An 11,082-nucleotide genomic window follows, 5' to 3' on the forward strand; every position below is an offset into this window, starting at 1 on the left:
TTTTTTTCCATTGAGTGTACACTACTGAATAAGTGTAGGAGTTTTATGTTTACCATGTAAGTCTTGCAACACTAAATGTATTTTGAATATCAGTCATGATGGCAATTTCTGTAAAAAAGAGCCTTAAATGGAACGTTGTTGTTTGAGATCAAACTCCCCACCCTAACAAAAATGGCCATGTTGCAATAAAAATTGTGGCATATTAAAAAAAAAAAAAAAGTCATGAGGATGTAGAGTACAGCATGGGGGAATACAGTCTGTAGTACTGTAATAACTAAGTATGGTATCAGATAGGTACTGGATTTATTGGGATGATCACTTCATAAGTTATATAAATGTCTAATCACTGTGCTGAAACTAATGTAATATTATATGTCAACTACAATTGAAAACTTTTAAAATATTAAAAAAATAAAGAAGAGTAAACTGAAAATAAATAAATCTTAAAATTAAGTCTAGATAACTGTTGATGCAAAATGTCAAAAAATTAACAACAATCTAGAATTCAAATCCTAGATGATTTCAATGTGGAAGTTGGGATGTAGGCAATGAGAAGGGAGGAAAAGAGTGCCAGGGTTCTTGTCTTCTTCAGGTCAGAGAAATAGATACTAATTCTAGACTGTAGATAGAAAAATGTAAGCTTGAATATGCTTTTAAAATTCAACAAGATAAGTAGAAATAGTATATATATATAGACATATATATATATATATATATATCTCCAAATTCTAGAGGGTGACATGGAAGTGAGACAACTAACTGATCCAACAAAAGCTAAAACATACTTTGCTACCTGGAAAAAGTCCAGTTACTGAACAGTGAGAGCAGATGCTTCACTCATTCATCAATAACAAACAGGGAAGACACAGGATTAGGTGTGGGCATACAGGACAGAGCTCACATTCCCTCCTGGGCCTGGGAACAAACAAGCAAGAGTGACTTAGGGTGGTGGTAGGTGCTACAGGAAGAAAAAACAAAGCAGCGCAAAGAAGGGATGAAAAGTAACTCGGACCTTAAAAACATCATGCTTAAGAAAATCCATAATATTGTGTGGTTCAGTTTATATGTAATGTCCAGAACAAGCAACTCTATAGAGACAAAAAGTAGACAAGTGGTTGCCAGGAGCTGGGGAGAGGGTTGACTGAGAGTGACTGCTAATTGGGTACAAGGCTCCTTTCTGGATGATGGAAATATTCTGAAGTCATTGTGGTGATGGTTGCACAACTCTGTGAGTATATGAAACAAAAAGCCAAAAAAAAAAAAAATCACTGACTTGTATACCTTAAATGGGGAAATTTATGGTGTATGGATTATATCTCAATAAAGATTTTTTTTTTTAAGGAAACTTGGTAGAGTGTTACATTAGACAGGATGATCAGATAAGGCCAACTTATGTAAAGCAAAATAATAATCTGTTGATGTACCTATACATGCATACACATGGAGAGCAAACTGGTGTGTATCTTAACACACCAGGGCCTTCCATCCATTACCACTCTCCTTCCCAGTGGCAAGAGAACCCGAGTTCCCATGAGGTCTCCTTTTTTCACCCCACATTCATTTCCAGCTCTGTGCCCAGGTGCCCTTCAGCTTTTCCATGAACCTCACTCTTTAAATAGAGCTTCCACATCCACTGACACTTTTTTCTGCTCAAATGTGGCTCTCCCTTCTCTCTTATTTACTTGCTCGTTTATTCAGCCAATACTTGTCAAGGGCTTATTCTGGAGAAAATAACCCAAAGAAAACTGTACAGTCAAAGTTTATATTGAGATATTTACCTTGTGATTTCACTAATAATATTGATTTTTCTATGTATTTCATCCATAATGTAAACATGACAGATAGCAACAATTCATAGCTAGCAAACTGAAGTTTATTCTGATAGCTGTGATCTATTTTTTTCATTATGAAATAATCTACTATATGTGTACCCATTACAGAGTTAAAACCCAAGAGTAAAAAACAAGTTAAACAACAACAATAAAAAATCAAAGTTTCTCACTGGAAAATGTAAATAGAATATTTTAATTTTAAAAAAATCTGATTTTTACACTTCTCAGACATAAAAATGGCAGGGGTGGGGATCACCTGGCTTGAAATTACAAGTGATTTTTTCAGTGAATTCAAAGATAGCATAGTCCAACATCCTCATGTCAGAGACAAGGTAACTAACACAGGGAGGGGAAATGACCCATAAACTGTGAGTTGGAGACCAACTTTTTAGGCCTCTCAAATCAAGAAGAACCTTGTCCCCTTAAAAAGCAGTCACCTCAGGAAGCAGCATACTTACTCCAATGACCTGTCACTGACCAAAAGATACTGCAATTACCCTCAGGGTCGTTGGATAAGCCCTCTAACAGCACTTGCTTGGTTTCCATTGCTATACGTTCAATAAAGTAGCATTTTGTACGTCAATCTAGATGATGGACTTTTTTCTTTTGTTTACACTGGCCATACGCACCATTTCTCCCAATTAATGTGAATTAATAAGGATTTGTTTAATAAGCATCTGGCATTAGGATGTTCATATGATACTGCTAATCAAAATGTAAATACAAGTGGTATGTGATGGCTTACATATTAAATTGGTCCCAAACCTTTTAGTGTGTGTGTGTGTGTGTGTGTCTGTGTGTGTGTGTGTGTGTTGGTAGTGGTAGAGGGCATAATACAACAATGAGGAAAAGCACTAGACTAGGAACTAGAAGGCTAGGTTCTGGTTCAGACTTGCTACACACAGGCCCTCATTTCCCCCTCTGTAAAATGGGGGTCCCTCTCACAGGGCCACTGTGAGGACCAAGTATGAGAACAATGGTAAAAACAGAAGATGCAGTACATGTGGGAGGGAGGGCTGCCCTATTACTACTCAACTCTATGATTTCCTCACATCCAAAGAAAACCAAAGCACTTAAAGAAAACCATTCAGCATCAGGCCTCAGCAAGGGCCTATCACAGGCCCAGCACTACCCAAAGGCCAATGAAAGATAAAGAAACCTGAAAGGACTTAAAGACCAAAGAGATGAAAGTGAGGAAAGGAAACAGACATGTTGACACCCTGAGCTGCGATGTGGACCCAGCAAGGTGCTAAAGGCCTGGTGCACTGTAACTCCTAACCGGTGTGGAATCTCTGCCCAGATCTGCCACAGGGGGCAGGCCCTTGCCTTTTCTTGCCCAGAAAACCCTATATAGGTAGGTACAATAGGGATCCTTTTCTTCATTTCACTGATAGGATAAGAAATCAGTGAAGCAACTTTCACAAATCTCGTTGGGCAGCCCCACACTTCCTGACTCCCCATGCCACTATCTCTCTCAGCTGATTTCCACCCAATGTGAGTTCCCATCTACTGATGATCTGCTATATGTCAGGTCCTTAAAGCTAGGGGGTTTGCAGGTGAAGCAGATTGGAAGTGGTACGTACCCAAGGCCCTATGTGGCAAAGCCAAGATTTTTAACCTGGTGCCATCTAACGCTGGCCCTCAGTCTTTCTCCGACTACACGTGCTGCCTCAGGACTGTCAGAAACCTTGGGAGGCAAGGCTTATTTTGCAATGAGGATGCCTGTCACTGGTATCAAGAACAGATTTCTTCAGACAACCAGCGTGACCTAAGACTTCTTTCTTACCTAACAGTCCTTTTGCTATCTCTGATCAAAACTGAAAAAAGTCCAACCAATTTTATCCAAATAGGAAAAGCATGTGAGCAAAGCCAGATGCCTGACTGGAAGGACTGAGGATACAAACTTTAAAAAGACGCTGGTTCCTTTTACCCTGCTCCTGTCCCCTCTTTTGGAAGTGCCACAAAACAAAGATGTCTTGTAGGGCCAAGAGAAGCTTGAGAACCAAGGCTGAAGGTCCTGAATTCTGGAGGCTCAGGCCCAAGGGCGTAGACTTTACCTCTATGAAGGAAGATCTGGCAGCATCCCCAACCAAGGGAGAGTGAGCCTGAAAGAGAGCTGAATAAATCGGGTACAATTTTACAAGGCTAACCTGTGTGTGTAAACTTGAGGCCTGTGTCCCCAGTGATCTGCAAAAAACAAGTTTATATAACAAGCCTTATCTGTCCCAGATAAGGTGAGTAGAGGAACCGTAAGAATATTTTAAGGATTTAGAACCAGCTGAGATTTCCTGGGGAACAGTGAGGTTGGGAAGGAGTGACCGGTGGGAGACGGCAGGTTAAGAAATAATCTGTCTAATCTAAGGAGGAAAATGGTAACAACAGCAATAATAAAATAATTCCTTATATTTGTGACTTCTTGGTTTTATTTACAACAGCACTTTCAGGACAGACAAAGAAATGGGTTAACACTGATTGCCTCTTCTTACAGGGCACTGGGTAGCTTGGGGGACAGATGTGGAAAGGAGATTTTTTTTCCTGTATGCCCCTTCACATCTTTGAAATTTTGAAACTCTGAACTATGTAGATGTATGTATACGTAGATGAACTATGTAGAACTATTCAAAAACATATAAAGGGAATTTTAAATTATTTTAAGCAATCTATAGCTTTCCAACACCCTAAGTAGGCAGAAGGAAGACCGTGAGTCCCATTTCACAAACGAGGAAGCCTGAGGCTCCAAGAAGGGGAAAGGAATTAGCCACAGTTTTGGCAGGGTTGGGCATAAGACCCAGACTGGTTAGGACCCAGACTCCTAATCCAGTGTTCTCTTTCAGAGACTCCAAAATTTGAAACACTAGCAGCACCGATTCACTCTTGATGTTCAGTCTGCATAGCTAGAGCAGAAGGAATAGGGTAGGGCATAGGAACCAATCACCACATGCAGAGCCTTACTAACCAGCACAACAGGCTATGTGAGCTGTTTGGGACTGGCTAGATGTTCTGTTAGCTGACAAATGCCCTGAAATCCCTTGAGGTTTCAATTCTTATTGTTGAAAACATGTAAAATGCCCAAGTCCACATTCTTCTCTCAAAGTGTGGTGGCCACAAGTGCACTTTTACTAGACTGATTAACTTGCAGAATTTCAGGGTCATCATTATTATGAACCCAGAGGGACTCAGAAGGGTGGTCAATGGTAAAAATGAGCACTAGATTTAGAAGCCAGGCTGACCCTGCATTCAAGTCCTGGTTTTGCCACTGATGTGTGTGACCTTAGGCATATGGGTCATTTCATTTATTTTGGCCTCAGCTTCCTCTCTATAAATAAAAATCAATTAACAGACATGTATTGAACACCATCTGTCTGACACTTGTAGGTGCAGGAATTCACTAATATGCAAGGCAGACTGGATCCCTGAGCTTCCAAGGAGCTGACATTATACAGGGGGAGACCAAGAAACAAAGCAATTTCAAGTCCTGGTAAGTGCTATGAACTTACCCTTGAACTTATCCCATAATGGGAAGGAGGGCCTGGGAGGCCAGGGAAGGCCTTTCTGAAGAGGTGGCATTCTCCAAGGAAGCCAAATGATGAAGCAGTGGTTACAATGGGATATAGGGACAGATCCCCTTGGGACAAAGTATGACAGGCAGAGGCAAAAATACAAAGGGCCTCAGGCAAGCACGTCTGAAGGGCACAAATGGCTGGAGAGTAGTGAATGAGGGGCAGAGGAAGAGAGATGAAGTTGGCAAGGCACACAGGGGCCTATCTCTTCAGATTTAGATGTTACTCCGGTTGCACTGGGAAGTGACTATAGAAATAAGGGGGTTTAATTACATCTGTGATGTTTCAAACTTTTTATTTTTCAGCAGCAGAATTCTTTAATCAAATAAAAACAAGTGGAACCTCAATATAAAACTAGATACAAGTAGCACTGTTCTGTGTGGAAGCTTAAGGCTCTTCTAAATTTGTGGCGTCTTGGCTTTCCTCCTTTACCCCACCATGCCCCCAAACACTGGAGCTCAGAGGAGTTAGAAAACCACTAGGTGATCTACCTCTTAGGTTACCCAAGCTCTAACAAAAGCCAGAGTTACAGGAAAAGGAGGTTTAAGAGATCATACTGGATGCTTATTGGACACCGGATGGACCCTGGGAAGATTTCAAACTAAACCCCTGATATGGACCTGCTTCTGAAGAAACAACAATAAAATCTGGCTCATCAAAGATTCCAGTCAAAATCACACTGCTGAATCTATAGGGACAAAAAATAGTTCAGTGGTTGCCAGGGCCAGGGGTGAAGGTAGGACAATGACACCAAGAGATACAAGGGAATTTTCTGGGTTGATGGAAGTATGCTATACCTTGATTGTGGTGGTGGTTACAAGACTGTATACATTTATCAAAGTTCACAGAACTGTACACCTAAAAATGGGTGTTTAGTATGTGTAAATTAAACCTCAATAATTCTATTTTTTAAAATTACATTGCTGGAAGACACCTCAGAGGTATTTTATGGATGAGGAAACAGAGAGAGGAAAACCGACTTACCCCTGATGAATCAGTAGAGCCCAAAAATCCTGACTTGAGAGACTGTCCCCCACCTACTGCTGCTCACTTTTAATTCAGAGCCTCTTCAGTGTACTGGGCTTCAGGTTTCTCTGACTTCAAAATGAGGAGGTAAATAATTGCCAAAGGCTTTTCCACTTCAAACAATTAGATCTAAGAAGTAGTTTGGTAACCGGGAAAGACCTCAGTGCTTTGGAGTCAAAAAAACTGGAAGAAAAATTTCCACCTCTGTCACTTAGTAGCTGTGTGCTCTGGGGCAATCCTGTCCTGTGTGAGAAGAGGGTAATAATAAGAACACATCTGTAAAACAACTGGCACACGAGACTCTCAAGACGGGAAATATAACTATTAAAGGTGTTACCTATACTGTTTTCCCATTCCCAGTCCCACCCGGCTGCCTCCTAAGAACAATCTGGAGGTGACCATGAGGAAAAGAAATAATGAATTGCGTGTTCTGCATTGCATAACCTGTGCTCAGGTACACAGTACACCCTGGGCTCCAAAGGGGCACAGGTTGTTATCTCGCCAAGTAAACAGAGAACACCCTGCGCCCTCCTTGACCACTGTCAGCATGGGTCACCACAAACACTGAAGTGGGAGCAGGCTGACAGCTTACAATAACACTACTGTTGTTTATGCCTATATTTTAATGCTCCACTTTCCCTGTGGCTGCTGGCATCATCACAGGGCACAAGCTCACCCATGGATACAATGCATCCATCCCACAGCCCTTCCCTCACCACCTGCTCTAAAGGGATGGTCCCAAGTAATAACAAAACTGCCTGCCACACCTTGCTCTTTTTTCCTATCCCAAGGAGACAAAACAAACAAACAAACGACAATAAAACCCCAGAAAACCAAAAGACTATTAAAAAAAAAACAAACAAAACCCTTCAGGCAGATAGTTTCTGCTTCCACTGTCACGTCTATTCTAGATGCACTGTGGTCATGTAAAGACTGTTGGCTTACTTTTTCTCCATGATAGGGCAGGAGGGAGGCAACACTGAGAAATTATCCAAATTTTGCTCAAAGAGCTAAGTATCCAGGCCAAACGCAACCATGAGAAGGCTTACAGTAAACCAAAGAGGCAGAACTCCAGAGCTCAACCAACTCCAATTGCCCTGGTTCAACTTCTTGCTCCTGCCCAGTACTTGTAAGAGTTCTAAAGACCATGTGAACTGAAAACCATGAAAGAATGGAAAGTGCAGCACAGTTAAGTTACTGAGCAAGAACGCTGCTCTATCTTGGTCTTGGTCTCCTATTCTATTAAAGGGGGTTGACACCCAGATTAAGAAAGTCTGATTCATTAATCAAATATTATGTGTCAAATCATTGCCAGAACATTGTGACAACTACATCCTGCTGTTTCTATTTGGAGCCACTGCCAAAAACTGGTCCTCTCCCCTACCTTCCCGTAGCTGTGAAGTTTTCAGTTTCTAGCAAACTCCAGCTGGGGGAGGGGGGATGCAGTGCTGGCACTAGTCGAGTCAAGTTCCACCATTAGGTCCACAAAGAGACTGCAGGGAGGCGTGGCCAGGCCGGAAATTCTGACAAAAAGTTTTGGCCCTCTGGTCCTAGAAGCCACTACTTCCTGATCCCTCCTAGTCTCGGGGCGGGTGTAGTTTTCTCGCTGGATTCCCCACCCAAGGGCCGAACTGGGGGCTTTGACCACGGTGGGAAGACGTCAGGGCCAGCCAGGAGTTCTTCTGTCCCCGGCATTCCGAGGCGCTCGGCTGCCTTCCACCGGCGAAGTTATTGTGGAGCAAAATCCCCCGGGTGCGAGCTCGTGAGGGCAGGGGCTCCTTCTTTGCACTACCCCCAGCGCGCGCGCGCGCACACACACACACACACACACACACACCCCAAGGCCGGCGCTCCGCGTACTGAACCTGGCCCAGATTCCAAGGCCCAGGCCTACTCCAACAGGAGGAAGGAAAGGAAAAGCAAAACGGATTTGCCAGACACCTCAGCACAATCCTAGGCGCTAGTTGCGGCCCCCGCCCCCGCTGAGGGAGAACCTTCCAGGGGCCCTGGCCGCCCCTGGTACCAGTCGGAGCCAGTGCTGCGTAGAGGCCGGAGAGGGCTTGCCCAACCCAGCGCGGCGACCCTAGGCCGGGCCTCCCACCTTGACCCGCTTGCCCTGGATCTCCAGCGTCTTCATGGTGAAGTCGACGCCGATGGTGCTGCTCTGGCGCTCCGAGAAGGCGCCGGTCTTGAAGCGCTGCACCACGCACGTCTTGCCCACGCTCGCGTCGCCCACCAGCACCAACTTGAACAGGAAATCGTACTGTTCGTCTGGGTCCCCTGGGCCTGGGCCCGGCCCCGCCATGGCTGCGGGGGAGCCGAGAGCCGGCGCTCCAGACGCTGAGGGCGGCTTGGGCTCACAGAAGCCACCGGCGCCTGGCGACGTGGAGCGGCCGCAACACCTGAAACAGTGGAGCCGCCAACCGCGGGCCCGGCCCGGCCCGCCCCGCCCCGGCCCGCCCCGGCCTGCAGGGAGCCCGCGGGCCTCGGCTCCTCCCCCGACTCCCCTAGTCCAGCCCTCCGTTCTCCAGGTCAGTCCCGCCCTTAGGCCCGCCTCGGCACCGCCCCAGTCCGACTCCGCTCGCAGTACCTCCCCCAGCATTCCCTACACCCCCTCCGCCTATTTATCTCTCCCTCCACACCGCCCCCAAACCACTGCTCCACCTCAGACCCTTCTTCAACTAGGCTACTCTCCAGCTGGGACCCTAGGACCTGCTCTGGCGCCTCCTGTCCCGCCTCCGCCTTCCCCAAGCCTGGCCAGCCCGCCTGGGCTCACCTACCTGTTGCTCTCCCAGACCCACAGTCAAAAGCAGGCTCTAGGAAATGATGGGGGCCTGCAGGCTTGGGGTCCTGTTAAGCCAGCACTTGGACCCAGAATGCCACTTCTAGAGTGAATCAATGGGGAAGGGGTCTACCGTGGCAGTGTCACCTTAGTGCTCACACTAACAGGGCCGACAATGTAGAATCCATCTAACAGAGGATGGCGATAAGTGGTAGCATTTTTCTACACTGAAAAAGAGAAAGCGCTGGTAGCACACTACAAGGAGGAAAGAAGAAATCTTCAGTGAGGCCAGAAATTAAGCTGGCTACAAAACTGGGGAGGAGGCCTGAATAACTGTGGCTCAAGATGACCTCCCCGGACGCTGGGGAGAGAATTAGGGAGCCCTGTTTGGTGGAAGACAAGGCCAGTAGGAGGTATTGGGAGATTTCCAATCCCGAAATGCAGCCTAGTAACTAACTGAAGCAGTTGCCGAATGGCTCAAGATGGGCTGGCTCAGTTGGGGTTATGGATCCAGTTTGGGGAACTGACCCATCTAAAAAGCACCAAAGATTGGCCAGAGGGAGGAACAGTGGAGGTTTGTGGGGAGTTCCGTGGAAGGGCAGACCAGTTCCCAAGATGGCCCAGTGAAGCAGGGATCCTCTAAGAAAGGAGATCCAAACATCTGTAAGAAGCTTAAAATAGATCAAATTGAACCTATTTCCCAAAGGGCTTTCCAGCTACCAAGATGGGAGGGAGTTGAATACACTCTTGCCCTTTTCCAACAGCACCCTTACAAGGAAGGCTACAGCACTTCAACTCCATTTAATTCAATAGGTTTAATGCCTGCTATGGGTCAGGTATTTTTCTAGGGTCTTGGAATACATCAGTGAGCAAAGCAGACAAAAACCCATACCATCCCCAGTTGAAAAGGAAGAGGGCCTTCTTGTAATGTAAGGAGACTACAGAGAGCAAGTCCATCAGGACTGTACCCTTGAGGACCCTTCACCAGCTTTACTGGCCAAGTGGGGAAGACAATGGACGAGGAGGCAAAGGTAGACCCATGGAGAAGGTGGAAGAGTTATTTGTTCTGGAAGAGTTTGAAATCCACTGCCATGGGAAATCTCCAACAGTACCAGACAGGAAACCCCCAAGTGCCATAGAAAAGCAATTCTGGGAGCACAGCTTTGGTATGTTAGATAGGAGCAGACAGGTGGAGCGGCAGGAAACAGCCTCCATTCTGAGGTAGAAGCAGATGGGATGGGATGGGGTTGGCTCTGGGAAGGTGAGGCAGGAAACAATGTCTGCCTCCAGTTCAGAGGGGCTACCCACAGCACAAGGTGGAGAGGGGGGAGGAACAAGTGAGTCCAAGAGCCAGGATGAACCAAGGCCGTCACCAATTGGAGGCATTAGGAAAAAAGGGAGTGTTGAGAGTTGTGGGGTGAGGCGGATAAGTGGCTGGATGGCCAAACTGGCTTTTATGTTGACCTTTACTGAAATTAGTTTGGAGTGGGGTGGGACATATTGATCTGGGCATGAATTTTGCCAAAAAGCCCAGCTGCTGCTTGCATTTGTGGGGTGATGGAAATGTTCTAAAACTGCACTGTTTGGGGTGGCCGGTTGGCTCGGTTGGTTCGAGCACGGTGCTGATTAACACCAAGGTTGCTGGTCCGATCCCTGCATGAGCGACTGTGAGCTGCACCCTCCTTAAAAAAACAAACAAACAAACAAACAAAAACTGGAGTGTCATGAGGACTGTATGACTAGGGAAATTTATTAAAACCCTTAAATTAATTGTACGTTTATCATAAGTAAATTTGATGGTATGCAAATTATACCTCAAAAAAACTATAAAAAATAAAACTTGCATTTCCTTTCTTTTGGTGGTAAATTCCTGAATAGCACA

At 45.4% G+C, this 11,082-nt stretch overlaps 1 protein-coding gene across 2 annotated transcripts in view; it reads right to left on the minus strand.

The window, feature by feature from the left end:
- RAB43 (RAB43, member RAS oncogene family) overlaps positions 1-8,886 on the minus strand; it is a 43,027-nt gene extending 34,141 nt beyond the window's left edge. The window contains exon 1 of one of the 2 annotated variants that reach the window (XM_033087458.1): positions 8,520-8,886. In XM_033087458.1, the coding sequence (XP_032943349.1) occupies positions 8,520-8,723 (204 nt within the window). In that variant the 5' untranslated portion in view covers positions 8,724-8,886. The remainder of the gene's footprint in view (positions 1-8,519) is intronic. The other variant, XM_033087457.1, reaches the window with a different exon arrangement.
- Positions 8,887-11,082: the final 2,196 nt, after the last annotated feature.

This window comes from Rhinolophus ferrumequinum, chromosome 19 (genome assembly GCF_004115265.2).
Source record: "Rhinolophus ferrumequinum isolate MPI-CBG mRhiFer1 chromosome 19, mRhiFer1_v1.p, whole genome shotgun sequence".
Classification (NCBI taxonomy): domain Eukaryota; kingdom Metazoa; phylum Chordata; class Mammalia; order Chiroptera; family Rhinolophidae; genus Rhinolophus; species Rhinolophus ferrumequinum.